We start from the raw sequence: 19764 nt of genomic DNA, 5'->3' as shown, positions 1-19764 counted from the left end.
GTCAACCCACAGCAATTTCTGCAGCAATTCAAGAAGGCAGCTCATCACCACCTTCTCAAGGGCAAATAGGGATGGGTTATCAATGTGGCCAGCCAGCGATGCCCAAGTCCTACAAATGAATAACATTTTTAAAAACCTAAACTATAGAAAGGACACCCATATACACGCAAACCAAAATTACAATAAAAGGATATCAAACTATATACAGGCAGGTTTCTGGATTATTTATTATGGTTGCTTGTGTAATTCTACATGTTTTGGCAAGCTTTTCAGATTTGCCTAATATTGCCTACTATTTTACAGGTCTGAATTGTTTTTGTGGTCACTTAAACACTTAAGCTGAAACTAGGTGTTTCAAGAGATATAAGCTGATACTAATGGAGTCTTTTTGATGAGGTAACAGAGTGTTGATAACATAACTGAAGTGTTGTCTATGGAATTTCAAGAGACATTTGAGAAATACGCTTGTCAGATGAGTTTTGCCTTGATAAAAGGGACAGCAACAACATAAACAAAGTTAGCAGAGTATTGGGAATCAATAGTGCAGAATGGTGGTTTTTAGAATGGAAATAAGTGGGGTCCCTCAGAATTATGTATTAGATCCACAGCTTTTCTCATCCTATACTAATAACTTGAACACATTTATACAAGGAACAGCTTTGTAATTTGAGGATGACACCAAACGAAGTATTAAGCTGCATGGAGGATAACAATCTTCAGAGAAATATGGATAGCTATAATGAAACCCATACAGAGGAGGCTGTGTTATACTCAGCAGGGGGATGGGAATCTGAGGTGTAGTTCCAGTGCACAGGAGGATTGAGTAAGGAGGACACGGACAGGGTTTCACAGTCACAGGAGTGTGCTATCTGACTGCAAACTGGTTTGAAGTGTGTCTAGTTCAATGCCAGAAGTATCCAAAATAAGGTAGGTGAGCCTGCAGCATGGATAGGTACCTGAGACTTCGATGTTCTGGCCATTTTGGAGACATGGATAGAGCAGGGTCAGGATCTTTCATTAAGATCAGGGAAGGTGATAAAAAGAGGGGGAGGTGTGGCTTTGTTAGTCAAGGACAGTATAACAGTGGCTGAAAGAAATTTTGACGAGAAATCGTCTACTGAGGAATGGACGGAGATTAGAAACAGAGGAGGGGAGGTCATTCTGTTGGGAGCTTTATCTCCCCCAAGGCCGCTGCAGAGTTCCAGGGAGGTGGAAGAGAGGATTGGCAAAATGATTCTGGCTAGGAGTGAAAGGAACAAGGTGGTCATTATCGGGGAATTAAACTTCCCCAACATTGACTGGAAATGCTAGAACTCTAGTATGTTGGATGGATCAGGTTTTGTCCAAAGAGTGGAGGATTTCCTGACATAGTATGTCAAAGGGCTGACAAGAGGGGAGGCCACAGTGGATCTGGTGCTTGGTAATGAACCGGGCCAAGTGTCTGATTTAGTGGTAGGTGAGCACTTTGGAGGGAGTGACCGTATCTTCGTTACGTTTAGTTTAGCGATGGAAAGGGATAGGTACATGCCATAGGCCAAGAGTTATAGATGGGGGAAGGGCAATTATAATGCGATTAGGCATAGAATGGGGTAACAAAATGCTGGGAATAGGGAAAATCGAAATATGGAGCTGGTTTAAGGAATAGACATTGTGTGTCCTTGATAGGTATATACCTGTCAGGCAGGGAGGAAGTGATCAGGTAAGGGAACCATGGTTTACTCAAGAAATTGTATCTCTTGTTAAGCAGAAGAGGGAGGCTTATGGGACATTGAGATGAGATGGTTCAGATGAGACGATGGAGAGTTACAGATTAGCTAGGAAGGATTTACAGAGACAGTTAAGAGGAGCAAGGAGGGGACATGAGCAGTTTTTAGTAAGTAGAATAAGGGAGAACCCTAAAGCTTTCTATCGGTAGATGAGGAATAAAAGGATGTCTAGGGTAGGAATAGGGCCAGTCAAAGACAGAAGTGGAAGTTGTGTGTGGACCCTGCAGAGATCGGAGAGGTGCTAAATGAATATTTCTCACCTGTTTTCACTCAGGAAAAGGAGAATATTGTAGAGAAGACTGAGATACAGGCTATTCGACTAGAAAGGATTGAGGTTAGTCAGGAGGAGGTGTTATCAATTCTAGAAGGAGTGAAAGTAGACAAATTCACTGGGCCAGATGAGATTTATCCGAAGGATTCTCTGGGAAGCGAGGGAGGAGATGGCAGAGCTTTTGGCCTTTATCTTTGAGTCGTCAGTGTCTACAGGTTTAGTACCAGAGGACTGGAGGATTGCAAACGTTGTGCCCTTGTTCAAGAAGGGCAGTAGAGATTATATCCAGGTGATTATAGACCACTGATCCTTATGTCTTTTGTACGGAAAGGTTTTGGAAAGGATTATAAGAGATAGGATTTATAATAATCTAGCAAGCAACAGAGAGAGTCAACATGGTTTAGTCAAGGGTAAGTCGCATCTCACGAACATCAAGTTTTTTGATAAGGTGACAAAGTGTGTAGATGAGGGTAGGGCAGTTGACGTGGTGTACATGGACTTCAGCAAAGTCTTTGATAAGGTTCCACATGGTAGGCGACTGGAGAAAAATGCGGAGGCATGGCATTGAGGGTGATTTAGCAGTTTGGATTAGAAACTGACTTTCTGTAAGAAGGCAGCGAGTGGTGTTTGATAGAAAATATGCAACCTGGAGTCCGGTTACTAGTGGTGTGCTATAAGGATCTGTTTTGGGACCACAGCTGTTTGTCATTTTTATAAATGACTCGGACGCAGGCATCGGTGAATGGGTTTGTAAGTTTGCAGATGACACTAAAGTCGGTGGAGGAGTAGTGGACAGTGTGGAAGAATGTTACAGGTTGCAGGGGGACTTAGATAAACTACAGAATTGGGTTGAAAGGTGGCAAATGGAGTTCAATGCAGAGAAATGTGAGGAGATTCACTTTGGGAAGAATAACAAGGCGGCAGAATATTGGGCCAAAGGAAAGATTCTTGGTAGTGTGGATGTGCAGAGAGATCTTGGCGTTCACGTACATAGATCCCTGAAAGTTGCCACCCAGGTTGATAGGGCTGTTAAGGCGGCGTATGGTGTGTTAGGTTTCATTGGGAGAGGGATTGAGTTCCAGAGCTGTGATGTCACGCTGCAACTGTACAAAAAGTTAGTCGGCCTCACTTGGAATATTGTGTGCATTTCTGGTTGCCATATTTCGGGAAGGATGTGGAAGCATTGGAAAAAGGTGCAAAGGAGATTTACCAGGATGCTGCCTGGTCTGGAGGAAAGGTCTTATGAGGATAGGCTGAGGAACTTCGATCTGTTCTCATTGAAGAGAAGAAGGCTAAGAGGGGATTTAATAGAGAAATACAAGATGATCAGAGGATTAGATAGGGTGGATAGTGAGAGTCTTTTTCCCACATTAGAGGCATTTAAAACAGACCTTGGATAAGCATAAGGATGATGATGGGATAGCGTAGGGGGATGGGCTTAGATTAGTTCACAGGTTGGTGTAACATCGAGTGCCAAAAGGGCCTGTTCTGCACTGTTTTTTTTTTCGTTGGTCGGAAGAAGGGAGGAGGTGGAATATAAAGGATACAATTGTAAATTAGAGAGGGAAAAAGGTCATATACCGGTGGTGGGGAGTACATATGCACACATCAATGAAGATATTAAGGCAGGCCAAGTAAATCAAAAAACTCATACAGAATCTTGGTTGTTATAAGCAGACAAACCAAAGCAAGCAAGTAACGGTGAACCTTTGAATGTAACCTATCAATCTCAACTAGACTGCATTGCATTACTGCAAATTTTGGGCATTGCAACTCAGGAAGAATAAGGAGGCTTGAAAGAGGGTAAAGACAAAGCTTGCAAGCATGTCTCAAGGAGTGTGGAACTACAGTTTTATGGATAGATTGGAGCAACTAAAGTTGTTCTCCTTTGAGAAGGAGGAAAGTAGATTCGATAGAGATGTTCAAGATCATGAGGAGTTCAGACCTAGTACACGGAAATAAACCGATTCCGGTAATGGAAGATTCAAGAGCGGTTTGAAGGCGACTGGTGAAGAGAAACAATGGCAACAGGAGGATACATATATAAATATATAGACACACAGCAAGTGGCTATTAACTGGAATTCACCACCTAAGAGTACGGTGGAGATAGATTCAATTGTAGCTTTCAAAATAAAATTAGATAATTACCTGAAGAACATGTATTTAGAGCACTACATGGAAAAGGGCGGGTGAACTGAACTAACTATACTGCTCCCACAGGGACACAACAAGCTGAATAACCTCATTCCCCAATGTAAGCAGTCTATGTTTCATTAGCCTTGGAGAATCATGTGGTTGAAAGTAGCTACATAGAGGGGTGGAGTCAGGCCATGTAGGAATTTGAACACTCCGACAGAAATTTGAAAAAAATCAACTTCAGAAAAAGGACAAACAGTAAAAGGCATTAAATGTGACATTAAGATGTTAGACAGCAGTGTTTTTCAGACACATTTATATCTACAATTTAGCACAAAGCCTTCCTAATGCAAATCAGCAATAGGAATCTATGCAGAAGAGAAGGAACATAACTCTGCATTGAGGAGTTTTTTTTTCTTTTAAACAAAGAGACTGCACACATGCCCCCTAAGAAAAGATATTGGCAAAATTATAGGATAAGTCACTAGTCTGAAGCATAGCCAAGTAATGAGACCCAACGTTATAAATGAAGTAAATCCTGTGTAAAACTGGAAGAGTCTACATGACTAGAACAATAATTGATCATACTTTACAACTGTAGTCCACTGACTCATCTCCAGGCATCCTTAATAAGGATGGTGCTATAAGAAAATCACAGGATATGATCCTAATGGTGGTGTCGGTCAGTGCACTTGGTGGTTAAGGAGGGATTAAATGTTTTAATGAGAGGGGAGCAGGTTTGAGATTAAATCATGTATAATACAGCTTTCTATAAAATAATACTAAAATTTTCTATGATTGCAGTGGGAGAACTGTATTTGCTCAACACATTTCTAGTTATATTTAAAACTATGTTACCACTTGTGAAACACTTCCATTACTGCTTCCATTCCAGAGTGGATAATCTATGGATGTTCAGAAGATCAACGGCCATAATGGTCAAATATAATCCCTTAAATTGGAAAAAAATTGCTGCTGCTGGAGGATATCTCACTGCAAGATATTTTAAAGAAGTCAGGATATCAAGGAGATTCACTCAGCAAGATTAGTATTTTCAGCCACAACATAAGGCAAACGTACGTGGTCAATTCATGATCATCTAATTACCTTTTGTTACTCAGCTGAATTCTTGACCAATAGAGAGGCTTCATTGGGCGAGTTGGATCAACTGGAACTTTCCTTGGTAATTTATCTTTAGTCATTCCCAGTGCAAAAATTCCGGCCGGAAGAGGCGGCGGGAGAAAACCACAGCCTGGCGGAGGGAAGGATGGTGCTGGGGGAGGGGGAGGAGGAGGAGGAGGGGCCGTGGATCCAGGCAGGGGAGGAGGAGGAGGAGGAAGGAGCGTAGAGCCCGGTAGAGGGGGAGGTGGGAGCACACACCCCGGCAGAGGCGGTGGGGGTGGTGGCAACAATGATCCTGGGAGAGGGGGTAGGGGAGGGGGAATAGGCACGGCTGACCCCGGGAGAGGGGGTGGGGGAGGGGGAGTGGGCAGCGCAGACCCCGGGAGAGGGGGTGGGGGAGGGGGAGTGGGCAGCGCAGACCCCGGGAGAGGGGGTGGGGGAGGGGGCGGGGGAATGGGTAACGCAGACCCCGGTAGAGGGGGAGGGGGCGGGGGAATGGGTAACGCAGACCCCGGTAGAGGGGGAGGGGGCGGGGGAATGGGTAACGCAGACCCCGGTAGAGGGGGAGGGGGCGGGGGCGGGGGAATGGGTAACGCAGACCCCGGTAGAGGGGGAGGGGGCGGGGGCGGGGGAATGGGTAACGCAGACCCCGGTAGAGGGGGAGGGGGCGGGGGAATGGGTAACGCAGACCCCGGTAGAAGGGGAGGGGGCGGGGGAATGGGTAACGCAGACCCCGGTAGAGGGGGAGGGGGCGGGGGAATGGGTAACGCAGACCCAGGTAGAGGGGGAGGGGGCGGGGGAATGGGTAACGCAGACCCAAGTAGAGGGGGAGGGGGCGAGGGAGATGGTAATTCCGAGCCTGGGAGAGGGGGTGGAGGAGGGGGAGCAGGTAAGGCTGACCCCGGCAGAGGGGGTGGAGGAGGGGGTAACACCGATCCTCGGAGAGGAGAATGGGGTAGTGGAGGGGGTGTGGGTAAAGCTGACCCTGGCAGAGGGGGAGGGGGAGGGGGAAGAGTTTCAGGTTCTGGTGGTGAAGGTGGAAGCTCACAACTGATCAGTGCAGGCAGAGTCAAGCTATCAGACGGTGACGATAGCAGAGTTTCTCTGTCAGACAGAGACAGAGAGCCTTGATTGGATATAAACTGCTGTGAAAACACTGCGCTGTTTTGAACCGGTGGAGTAGACACTAAAAGGGATGTTTCACTTGGAGGAGGCACCAACTGTTGTGACAAAGTACTGTGTGGATACGTTGGAGCTTTTGGCGGTGAGAGCGCTCCAGATATAGAATGATCCTGAGACAAAGAAACCCTACAGTCTGGACTTGGAGGTTGTGATGACTGGCTATCAAATAAAGGCACTTGATCAGTTGTATATTCTTCAGCAGGAGAAGTCTGTACAGATTTAGCATCAATGTAGAAAGTTTGAGAGTTGCGCAGAAGAAAATTCTGCACATCTGTTTGTGGACAAACGTCAGAAGCAGTTGTTGAGACTACATCCTCACTAGCAGATCCATGGTCCTTTAGAGTCCTCTCCTGGTCTAACAAAGCAGAATGCTTCTCCAGTTCAGCTATTTTGGTCCTCAGCTGTTCAATTGTGAGCTCAAGTTTCTGGATAACAGCAACCTGCTCCTCCTTCAATTCTGGCGTTTTTTCTTCATTATCTTTCTGAAAAGGAAGTTGCATCACCAGCATTAGATTCAACTTGCATTTTACATACTTCAGAAAGCAAAGCTGAACACACTAAAAAGAGAACAAGACTGAAGCAAAGATAGTCAAATTAGTCCCTTGAATGTGTTCTATAATTTAAATAGACTCTGGCTGATCTGTACCCCAAAAAACTATTTACCTACCTTTGACTTCACTACCTTGACAACCTTAAGTCATGAAATCCATTCAAAGTCATCAAGACCAGACACAACCTAGTATCCACAACAGTCATTTGCATGATCGCAGTGTTGCGATTGCTTTTAAAAGGGAGCCTAGGCATCACTTAATGCTGTTTGGTACTAGATTGCTTCAGTTGATGAAATTTTCTTTGTACCTACCCGATCAAGTCCTTTTATCATTTCAAACTGCTTGACAAGATCACCGTTCAACCATCAAGACTCAAGCCAGATTTATGTAACCATATCACTCAAGCCCTTAATACAATTCTGAAGAGTCAAAGTTAATGGCGCCTCAGAGGTTCAGGTTCCATAGCCAGACTCCACCTCGAGTACTAAAGTTCCACACGATAGACATTTCATCCAAGCCTTTGATCTTGAGAAGTGTAGACGCACTTGATGAACCTTTCATTGCTCCACACGAGCTCTTTGAGATCTATTCAGGAGGGTGTACATCCCTCAGCTCCTCCATAGTGCCTCATCTCTCACCATTGACGATATTTTCAATTTATCTTTAGATTCTTGAACTGTTCATCTGCCCACATCATCTCAACCTGGCAGTTTTATCCAGTTCTTTAATTGATCTTTTCCATTTACAACCACCTGTCATCACATACAGGATCTCAGCTGCCTCTCTGTTATTTGCAAGTATGAATATGCAATTTCTTCTACATCCTGGGTATCAATAAACATGGGAGAATTTTGAGGACCCAATATCTCTCTTTAGAAAACATTCCATCACATTATTGGAGAATATTTATTCCTATTCTTCAACTCTTCGCTCCCAAACCACTATCAACCCTGGTCACAAAGCTATCTTCAGTTGTATCCATTCATTTTGCTTTCTAATCTTGGATAGAACTAATTTTACATCTTCTGGAAGTCCATATAGACAATATTCATAGACACTTCTTTATTCACTATGCTTATGTCCTAGTTTCTAAAAACTATTTGGATGATAATTATGAAAATTTGCTTTTCTTAAATATTTTAAATCAACTCCTACTTACAAGTGCTTCAACATATCTCTGAAGATAGGTTACAGTGACTGCCAAAACTTACATGGATTTTCTTCCTTTCATTTAAGCTTGCTTATTCAAGTCGCAATTCTTCCCTGCATTTTTACAGTTAAACCCAGTAGGTTCTAGTTTTTACAAAAAAAACTTTTATGTGTTACTGCTATTTTCCCCTTTTCTTTAAACATTAAAGCTAATGAAACAAATTTACTCTTGAGGTACAGTGTTAGTATCCATACCTCTGAACCAGGAGGCCTGGGTTCAACTTCCCACCAAGAGTTTTACAGCATGGTAAACAAACCCTTCAGTCCAACTCATTCATGCTGACCAGATATCCTAAATTAATCTGGATCGATTTGCCAGCATTTGGCCCATATTGATCTGAACCCTTCCTATTCATACAACATTCTAGGTGACTTTTAAAAATGTAACTGTACCAACCTCCACCAATTCCTCTGGCAGCTCATTCCATACATGCAAAAAGCTGGCCCTCCGGTCCCTTTTAAAATTTCTCCCCTTCTCACCTTAAATTTACGCCCTCTAGTTTTGGACTCACCCACCCTGGGGAAAAGACCTTGTCTATTTACTATATCCAACTCCCTCATGATTTTATAAACCCCTCTAAGGTCACCTCTCAGTCTCCGACAGCCGGGAGAAAACACCCCCACCTTATTCAGCCACTCCCTAAACGTCAAATCCTCCAACCCTGGCAACATGCTTCTAAATCTTTTCTGATGTTCAGGATCAACAGGTGAACTAGCAAATATCTACAATTTCATCGTCACCCATGATAGTTTCTCACAGATAGATGATCCGCTTTAGCATGCTTGGGAAAATTTCCCATTAGCTTTTGATATTCCTTGCAATATCTTTTTTTCTTCCACTTTTTGTCTTATCTTTTGGAGCCAGTCAGGTCATTCAGTTTTCTTTTGTATTCACACAAAGGTTTTAAGCTTACACTGGATCTTACCTGGTTTGTTGCTTGCAATTCAGCTGGAACATTTTTCTTTTGCATATGCAACATTTTCACATTGTGCCAATTAATTCTTTACATATTTCCCATTTTTCCACATATGGAGTCAGCTATTACGAGGGGGAACAGCTTTAAATTAAGGGGTGGTAGGTATAGGACAGATATTAGGGGTAGATTCTTTACTCAGCGAGTCGTGAGTTCATGGAATGCCCTGCCAGTAGCAGTGGTGGACTCTCCCTCTTTATGGGCATTTAACCGGGCACTGGACAGGCATATGGAGGATAGTGGGCTTGGATCGGCGCAACATCGAGGGCCAAAGGGCCTGTATTGCGCTGTGTTCTTCTATGTTCTATTTACCGGGAGGTTAACTCAGGAACAATTCAACCCAGTTTATTGTGACCAATTCATTAACCATCCATTCAATCGCTGCTTTGCTTAAACATAAAACTTTAATTTGTGACTCTCCTGCCCCTCAGAATTAATTTAAACTTCAACCATACTAATGCTATGATTTGCAAACATTTGGTTACTGTCAGATCGTTACGTAATTCAGACTGGTTATTCATCAATAGATATAATCTGTTCTGTTCTTGTTAGATGGATGCACTAACTAACTATCCTTAATAAATCATACTTTTTCTTTTACTATTTGAGCTTCTTTCCTTGCAGCAAGAGAAAATTTCATTATTCTATGATAACCAATTTATTTTTGCATCAGTGAGGTACTTGGCTTGAAGTGTGAGTGACATTGATAATAGTGTATTATGGTCATTATTAAAAAGCCACTGCATAATAGCCTGGTCACAGTGATTATCCAATAAACAATGAGTTAGGGTATGAAGAGTTAGAGTATGACTGGGGTCACATGCAGGTGAGACCACACACCCTACACCAGGGGTCATTAGTCATAAAATAGCTTTTTGTAACAGACCACACCATGACTAGCCCAGAAATAAATGGATATTTTTAAATTCATTTTCCAACTTACAACTTTTGGGACAACCACGCTACCCACTGGACCAGCTTGTATTCTAATAAAAATGCAATGTTCTTTTTTTCAATGAAAAGTCCTGCAAAACTTTTTAAATATCTTTTCATTGAAAGGTAGCTTTTCAACTGGTTACATAACTCCTGTTTTATAGCAATCAAACACAACAAAGAACTCACCCTTTGTGCCCCAACAGAATTCCAAAATGTCTGACTAGCCAATGCTGTTTAAACTTTTTCTGAACTTCAATATCCTGAAATATCCGCGACTTACTTGCTTACCCTGCATGTTATCTCAGGGTTCGCTTGATCAAACTCCATTTGCTACTGTTCCACCCACTACTAGACCATAGACATCTCTTCTCCATCATCAGCCACTCAGCTAGTTTGTATATTATCTGCAAACCTATTCATGACATCTCATACATCCAAGCATATCAAAATAGTTGAAATATAGCAGAAACAGCAGGGGAGTACTCAGCCCTGCTGGGCCCTCAGGGAACATACACTGATCAGAAAACACCCACAAATCTTTAGTCTCTGCTTCCGTCAGTCCCCACTCAAACATACATGTCTATCAGTGAACACCAAGCCAACCATGAAACAATGAAATAAGGCAGCATTTTACAACTTTTTCTAAAGTAAAACACCAGCTTTAAAAAAAAATTGCATTGTTACATCGGTAACTTGGTGCATTTAAAATGTTTAAAAAGACATTTGGATAGATACTTGAAGTAGGAAAGGTTTGGAGGGCTATAGGCCAGGAGCAGGCAGTGGAACTAGTTTAGTTTGGGATTATGGTCAGCACAGACTGATTGGACCGAAGGGTCTATTTCCATGCTGTGTGACTATGACTCCAGGAATGTGAGTTTATTTTAAAGAGTCCATGTAAATACAAATGAATAGTCATCAAAAAATTGCTTTAGATTCATTTTTCTTCTATGTTCCCACCTCATATCGAAATCCCAATTTCTGCCTCTAATTTGAAAATCATGACAAAGAAACATCAGGTTAAAGAGAGCATTGACCTTGTATAGTTTTGGAAATAATAGCATTAATTTCATTAGATTTCTTGGGCAACAAGGAATAATGAATGGATCAAGTCTCTGGGAATGCAGCCTTTGTATAAATTTGATCATGCATCTATTGTCACTTCTCATATTGCTTCTCCAGAGTTTCTAGATAGTCTCCTCTTATTTTAACTATGTCTGAAGCTTTTCCAGTACCCATCCATTCCTCTGACATCATAATGTTTCACCCATAACTTGCCTCTCTAACTTGAAGATTGCCTCAATTAACATCATTGAGAATATATGGGATGACACGGTTTGCTGCCTCATGGTGCCAGGGACCCAGGTTTGATTCCTGCCTCGGGCGACTGTTTGTGTGGAGTTTGCACATTCTCCCCATGTCTGCATGGGTTTCCTCCGTGGTGTTCTGGTTTCCTCCCACAATCCAAAGATGTGGCCATGCTAAATCGCCCATAGTGTTAGTTGCATTGGTCAGGGGTAAATATAAGGTGGGGGAATGGTCTGGGGGTGGGTGGTTCTTCAGAGGGTCAGTGTGGACTTGGGCCAAAGGGCTTGTTTCCCGACTTTAGGATATCTAATCTAATCTATAAGAAAATTTCACAGATTCACTTCACATCACATGGAACAGAAACACACCTTTCGGTCCAACATGCTTGTGCTGACCAAACACCAAACTATACTAATTCCATTCACTTGCACTTGGTCCATAGCCTATGCCCTGACATTTTAAGTACTCAACCAGATGTTTCTTAAAATATACCTGTCTCCACTACCTTCTCAGGCAGCACATTCCATCTGTCTACCACCCAGAACAAAAACATTTCCAATTTTCTCTAAATCACTTACTCCTCACCTTAAACATATCTTAGACATGTCTGCCAAAAGGAAAAGAATTATCATTACCTACCCTGTCTGTGCCTCTCAAAGTTGCATATCTCAATCTGATCCACACTGCAGCCTCTTCTCGAAGGAAAACAAACCTAACCTATCCAGTTCCTCCTATATAAGAGACTTTTCATCCCAGGCAATATCCTGGGGATTCCCTTCGGCACCTTCTCCAGAGCATTCCTTTCTAACAATATTTTACTATCTTGGTTAGTCTTAAATCTCTTGCTATTCCTGCAATTTTTATCTGTCAAAAGATTCCACCTTCTGTTGAACAACTCTGATTCCTTTCCAGCTCTAGAACTTCATCACATCCCATGACACCATTTCTCTTTCGCTTATCTGCGCACAATTCTTTATTTGAATGTATTAATCACCAAAATCTAATAGACAATCTGAATTGTGATACTGACAGTAATGATTATGATTGTAACATTTAATCCAGAGACTATAATGGGATCAGGTCGTGAGCATTATATTTGAAGATGAAGAATTAGATGTGTTTCAAGTGAAAAGAAGACTATGACAAGGAGTATGTAGAGTCACCAACATTGTTCAACCCATATACGGAGAATTAGATGCATCTCCAGGTTTAAATTTGGAGGCAAGACCTATTGCAACAAAGGACAAGTTGACTTGCAGAATCAGTAGTTGTCCTTCAATGCAATGTTTTAAAACTAGCAATTTTGAATATGAACTGTGCATGATCAAAAATAGAATGGTAGACAGAATGCATAAATTAAAAAGAGAATGTTGAGTGAAGTTACCCTGGACAAGGAGATAAGTGCATACTTAAGTGTCTACTTAGGATAAATGAGAACAGATGACAGATGTGATGCTAAAGTCAGAAGGAGAAATAAAATAGGCAGAAGTAATTTTGAGAATACGAAGTATGTGTTAAGAAGTAACAAAGAAAAAAAAATCAAGTAGTGATACATTCTATTCACTTTCCTATACATCTTAGGGGGTTAGATAGGGTTGACAGTGAGAACCTTTTTCCACGTATGGAGTCAGCTATTACAAGGGGGCATAGCTTTAAATTAAGGGGGGGTAGATATAGGACTGATGTTAGGGGTAGGTTCTTCACTCAGCGAGTCGTAAGTTCATGGAATGCCCTGCCAGTAGCAGTAGTGGACTCTCCCTCTTTATGGGTATTTAAGCGGGCATTGGATAGGTATATGGAGGATAGTGGGTTAGTGTAGGTTAGGTGGGCTTTGATCGGCGCAACATCGAGGGCTGAAGGGCCTGTACTGCGCTGTATTCTTCTATGTTCTATGTTCTATGTTCTATCTCAAAACTGGACAATAAAGAAAGGTACGTATTAAAGAGGTCTTTGAAACATGGGATCAAAGAGGTCTGCTGAATATTTGATATAAAGATAAGACAAATGAAGAGGTACTTGAAATCGCAAGAAGACAAAGAGCTTTTAAAAAATAATGACATCAAAAAAACAGAAGTGTTCACCTATTTGATCAGAGCTGAAACGCTACAGAGATCTCAAGAGGGAGGGGTAAGGGTCATTCCCAATGAAGGTCTAATGCCTGAAATGTCGATTTTCCTGCTCCTCAGATCCTACCTGACCTGCTGTGCTTTTCCAGCACCACACTCTCGACTCTGACCTTCAGCATTTGCAGTCCTCACTTTCTCCCAGAAAATGAGGAGTCAACTTTGCCATATTGGATGATGGATATTGCTTTAAGCCAATATTGCTACCTGCACACTGAAATTCTAATCTGTATGTACAGACCTCCTCAGCCGGAGATATTCCCCAGTCCCCAAGGCTGCTTGCACCTTATTTCAATTCAAGGATCAAACTCCTACTATTAACTACTGCAACACTCCTCATCTATACATTAGGTTAACAGATAAATCTTTCTAATGTCTAGTCTGTAAGGTCACTCCTCATACTCAGTCTAGACTGAAGACTTCTCATACTGATGTCAGTTGTAGAAGCAGTTAGAGAATCATGATTTGTGTGAATCACTGACACAATGGCCGATACAGAGGTTTTACAGATGGACAGTCAGTTTGGCACATGACAGGTGAATAGTTCATACTGTGACAGCAGACCTCGTACTCAAAGCAGCTTCAAGTAGCAGTTGCCATTGTTTGAGGAATGCTATTGAAAATGAGTTTATTACAAATCTCAACTCTTCAATCTTTATCACATCAAACACCCGAGCAGTCATATTTTAAAATAAAACAAACTCTTCTGAACTATGTATAATAGGCCATTTCATTAGATTTTTAAATATTCACCAACAAAAATGTGACCATTCATTTGGAGCCAATTGATTCATTCTGAGGCATAAACCAGTTTCATGCACAAACACAATAACCTTTACTGCTTTAATAATATTCTCTGGCTATATTCACATTATTTTTGTGATTTAAGGCAAATTGCCCTGGCAAAATGCTTCATCCAAATGGAAACGCAAGGCAGCAACTTGTAATTGCAACCTTTCTCAGCCTGACAGTGTTGTCAAAACATTCATTCTGATGTGCTCTACGGATCTCGGGAAATTAGAAAAAGGAACAAATTACAAAATGTCAGGTTGCAGGGTTTGACTCAGCAGAGGGTCCTTGGTCTCATTCGGAGGTGGAATAGGAGCCACATCACTCTATTAACAATACAGAGAGGGGTTCGGGTTTACAGTCTGGGAGACCAAAGTTTGAATCCCACCAGAACAGCTGGAGAAATTTGAATTCAAATCAACAAAAATCAAAAATCTAGAATAGAGAAGACAATCTAAATGCTAGTGACAAAGTTATGAAACACCTCTGATGCTGGAAATCTTTCATTCTTACACGGTCTCAGCTTATGTGCAAATCCAAATCCACAGCAACATGGTCGACTCTTAACTACCCTCTGAAATGGTGTGGCAAGCCACTTCATACAAGGGTAATTAAAGATAGGCAATAAAGAATGCCTCGTCAACAACGAGCACATCCAATGAAAGAACATGGTTACAAAAAAATGTGACAAATCGAATAACACTCATTTGTCATTGCATGAAATGTACAGGATAGCAGAATTCAGAAAAAAAATGAATTAAAAGTCAGATGGATTGTCTGAACTGGTATGTTTGGAAGGAAATGTTAGTTTGCATATTGCAACGTGTGCTGCTGCTTAATCCAGTTAAGACTTAATTCAAGTTCAGCAGAGGCTACAACAGTCAGCAAGATTTCAACTCCCTGAGCTAGAATTAAGAAGGGGAAAATATCTTACTCTGGATTATTCAGACTGAATAAAAACAACACGATCCAAGATAGAAATTAAAAAGACCACAGCTTGTTTTTCCCCCCAGCTAAAATAGAAATAAAAACAAAAAATATGAGTTTGACTACTGCTCAGATAGCAGAGCCTTTGGTTTGTTTTGTTCTATAGGGCAAGATCAAAACTTTATGCTATTGTTCAGTCACAGGAAACAATATACCAGTTTCTGCTGATTTTCTCCAGTATTGTTTTATGATTCAGTATTTTTGATTGTGGACTGAAATGGGAAAAAAACACTGAGGGTCGTGAAACGGTTTCAAAAGCAGGCTACTGACAATCATTTTAAGTGCTGTTTACACAGCTACTTACTCAAGTAGTTACATGTCGACAGGTTACAATTGTTCACCTTCAGCTAGCATCTGTTTATTTATAATCGTCAATCATCTTGTTGAGAACAGAAACCTGGTCAGTACTGTCAACCTGGGTCAAAAATGACAGATAACTCTGCATGATTTGATCAAATATTTAACTTTAGTGACAACTCTAGACACAGCAGACACAGCTCAATCATCTATGTACTACCCCAATGAAATACCCCAAATATTCAAGGCCCATCAATTGAAATATTGCATGAACATGCAAGTGAATGTGGAATCCTTTTAAAAAATAAGACAAAGAACACGCACTGCTTTGCTTTTTGGGTTACATTGTTGCACAAGGTGATACCAGGCCACACAAGGCAATCAACCAAGATCTCACTGAATGATGCAACAATGATGGACTGAATAGCCTACTTCTGCTTCTATACCTTAGGGCAATTCCAAAATGCAGTTGGGCAGCAGATCTTGATTAACATGGACTTCCTGGACATTCACCGTACAAAAAGCAACCAATAAGCTAAAAAAGGTTCATGCCTGCTTTCAAAAGACACACATGCCTCCTCCCAACTTATGATTGGTCAGTTGCCTTGGATCAGCCACAACTTGTAACATTAATGCTACTAATGCTATTCTGAACCAAGCTGTGCGCTATCTTTACATCTTATCTGACTCCAAACTGAACTACAGACAACACATTATCCATTACCAAGACAATATATCTCCATGAGCACAAGATCTGCCTTTACTTCATCCTGCTGAAAAACACTTCTCCACACATTGGCAACCTTAAGCTTTATCTGCTCCCAAACTCATACCAGCACAAACCAAATAAACATTTGGCTAGTTACAATAGACCATAAGCTTAATTTCTCTACCTCTTCAGTCTTCAAATCTCCACTGACTCATCCCTAAGTATAGATTTTAAAATACTTATCCTCTTCCACTGGCTGACAACTTCCATCAGCAGAATTTACTGCAGCCTATAGTGGTGGGGAACATGACAGCTAGACCCAATGAATTGTGGGAAAGGTCACATCAATGCCCCAGCAGCCATGAAACGGTCCATGTGGGAAACTCACCCACTCTTGACAGAATGAGAATTTGTTAATTCATTATCAGTATCCACTGGAACTTAGTGATGGCTCAGCATTTAAATGGGAGTCACTGAGTTACTCCCAAAGTCACCCAACAAACTGAGCTTACCAACAGCTTATCAGTATGTCTGACATCAAAATACTACTCAGGTAATTTGAAGGATATGACACCAGGGAGGAGGAAGCGGTTGCATGGTGGTAATATCACTGGACTAGTAATGTAGCAGCTCAAGCTAAGGTTCCTCAGTCATGAGTCCAGGTCCCACCATTGGCAGACAGTGACTCCTGCATTCAAACATTTGGAATAAAAATCTGACTTACCGGTGAATGTATAACCACTGTCAATTGTTATGAAAGCCCATGTGGTTTAAGGTCCGTGAGAGAAGGAAATCTGTTATCCTTACTTGATCCAGCTACATGAGACTTCAGGCCCACAGCAATGTGACTGACTCAGCTACCCTTTGGTCAAGCGGGGAAAGGCAATGTTGGCATAGTCGACTACACTCACATTCCATGAATTTTTTTTCAAAAAGGGTTTCTAAAAGCCATATCCCCTTTTGTCCCCTTGCATCTGATCCTGCCCCACACATTGACATATTCTTACTACTCCCACTCTACCCTTAATACCTGAATCCAAGGACCCAGCCATGATCACTGGTGAAGTCTCTGCAACTCTACTGACAGCAGGTACTGCTCCCATTACACTGCCAGCAATGGAGAGTTAGCAACCTGTGATCGATTAGTAGTTTTCAAAGAGCTGGGTCCCCAGGATACTAAATCCCAGGGACAGTCTGATGCTGAATATCTGACAAATGATGAATTTGGTCAGACTCCCTCCCATAGAAACAGGACAGGTTTCCGAACTGTTCTCCGAACGGTGGGTGGGACCAACATTGGAAACTTGAAATGTTAAACCCAGTCTCCAGCTCTGCCTCTTGCACATTATAAAAGATACCTTTTTATTTCTGTTTTTTTTTAATATATTGTGGAGTGAAATGAGTAAGGACTGCTTAAAATCAAATTTGTGGAAGGGATTGGTGAACTTTTAAAAAGTTCTGAGAGAGGTTGCTGAGGAAATAGCAGAGGCATTGGTTGAGATCTTTCAAGAGTCACTGGAGTCAGGAAAGGTCCCGGACGATTGGAAGATGGCTGTAGTAACCCCCTTGTTCAAGAAAGGATCAAGGCAAAAGATGGAAAATTATAGGCCAATCAGCTTAACCTCGGTTGTTGGTAAAATTCTAGAATCCATCATTAAGGATGAGGTTTCTAAATTCTTGGAAGAGCAGAGTCTGATTAGAACAAGTCAACATGGATTTAGTAAAGGGAGGTCATGCCTGACAAACCTGTTGGAATTTTTTGAAGAGGTAACAAGTAGGTTAGACCAGGGGAACCCAGTGGATGTGGTCTATCTGGACTTTCAAAAGGCCTTTGATAAGGTGCCACACGGGAGACTGCTGAGCAAGGGGAGGGCCCATGGTGTTCGAGGTGAGCTGCTGGGATGGATTGAGGATTGGCTATCTAACAGAAGGCAGAGAGTTGGGATAAAAGGTTCTTTTTCAGAATGGCAGCCGGTGACGAGCGGTGTCCCGCAGGGTTCGGTGCTGGGGCCACAGCTGTTCGCATTATATATTAATGATTTGGATGAGGGAACCGGGGGCATTCTAGCAAAGTTTGCCGATGATACAAAGTTAGGTAGACAGGCAGGTAGTACTGAGGAAGTGGGGAGGCTACAGAAGGATCTAGACAGGTTGGGAGAGTGGTCCAGGAAATGGCTGATGGAATTTAACGTGAGCAAGTGCGAGGTCTTGCACTTTGGCAAAAAGAATATAGGAATGGACTACTTTCTAAATGGTGAGAAACTTAATAAAGCCAAAGCACAAAGGGATCTGGGAGTGCTAGTCGAGGATTCTCTAAAGGTAAACATGCAGGTTGAGTCTGTGATTAAGAAAGCGAATGCAATGTTGTCTCTTATCTCAAGAGGGTTGGAATATAAAAGCAGAGATGTACTACTAAGACTTTATAAAGCTCTGGTTAGGCCCCATTTGGAGTACTGTGTCCAGTTTTGGTCCCCACACCTCAGGAAGGACATACTGGCACTGGAACGTGTCCAGCGGAGATTCACACGGATGATCCCTGGAATGACAGGTCTAGCATATGAGGAACGGCTGAGGATACTGGGATTGTATTCGTTGGAGTTTAGAAGATTAAGGGGAGATCTAATAGAGACGTACAAAATAATACATGGCTTTGAAAAGGTGGATGCTAGAAAATTGTTTCTGTTAGGCGAGGAGACTAGGACCCGTGGACACAGCCTTAGAATTAGAGGGGGTCATTTCAGAACGGAAATGCGGAGACATTTCTTCAGCCAGAGAGTGGTGGGCCTGTGGAATTCATTGCCACGGAGTGCAGTGGAAGCCGGGACGCTAAATGTCTTCAAGGCCGAGATTGATAGGTTCTTGTTGTCTAGAGGAATTAAGGGCTACGGGGAGAATGCTGGCAAGTGGAGCTGAAATGCGCATCAGCCATGATTGAATGGCGGAGTGGACTCGATGGGCCGAATGGCCTTACTTCCACTCCTATGTCTTATGGTCTTATGGTAATGTTTACTCTGTTTGTTCAATGAATAGGAGAAGTTTAGCTGCCAACGAACTGGAACCAGGGCTTATGAAGAAGAGATTCAGCTGAAAACAGCCACGTGCAGTGGTGACCAGTTGTTGATGACAAAGGCTGCCTGCTAACAACCATGTGATTGGCTCCCCAACAGATAAATAGCTTTTGGGTGCAGTGATAGGGGCAGAAGCCTTTGGAACTGTGGGAAGACAGGTGATGTCTGTCAGTCTTTCTGTAGTAAGCAAAACCTAGAAATCAAAGCAGCCAGTTTCTTTATTCCCCTCTTAACAGTTACTGTGAGCTGTAGCTTTAACTAATAAATCAGAGAGCTTAGGTTGTGAACAGCAGTTTGCTGAGTTTTCTGTAAGCAATCGAAAATAACTGAAGACTGA

The 19764-nt window shown here is 42.1% G+C and overlaps 1 protein-coding gene across 2 annotated transcripts in view; it reads right to left on the bottom strand.

Annotated features, from left to right (window-relative positions):
• fmn2b (formin 2b) overlaps positions 1–19764 on the bottom strand; it is a 482131-nt gene that overhangs the window by 315177 nt on the left and 147190 nt on the right. For both annotated transcript variants that reach the window (XM_072580571.1, XM_072580572.1), the window contains one exon: positions 5283–6961. In XM_072580571.1, coding sequence (XP_072436672.1) covers positions 5283–6961 — 1679 coding nt within the window. The remainder of the gene's footprint in view (positions 1–5282; positions 6962–19764) is intronic.

The sequence above is a fragment of the Chiloscyllium punctatum genome, chromosome 11, assembly GCF_047496795.1.
Source record: "Chiloscyllium punctatum isolate Juve2018m chromosome 11, sChiPun1.3, whole genome shotgun sequence".
Taxonomy (NCBI): Eukaryota; Metazoa; Chordata; class Chondrichthyes; order Orectolobiformes; family Hemiscylliidae; genus Chiloscyllium; species Chiloscyllium punctatum.
This window is presented reverse-complemented; position numbering and strand designations above follow the sequence as displayed.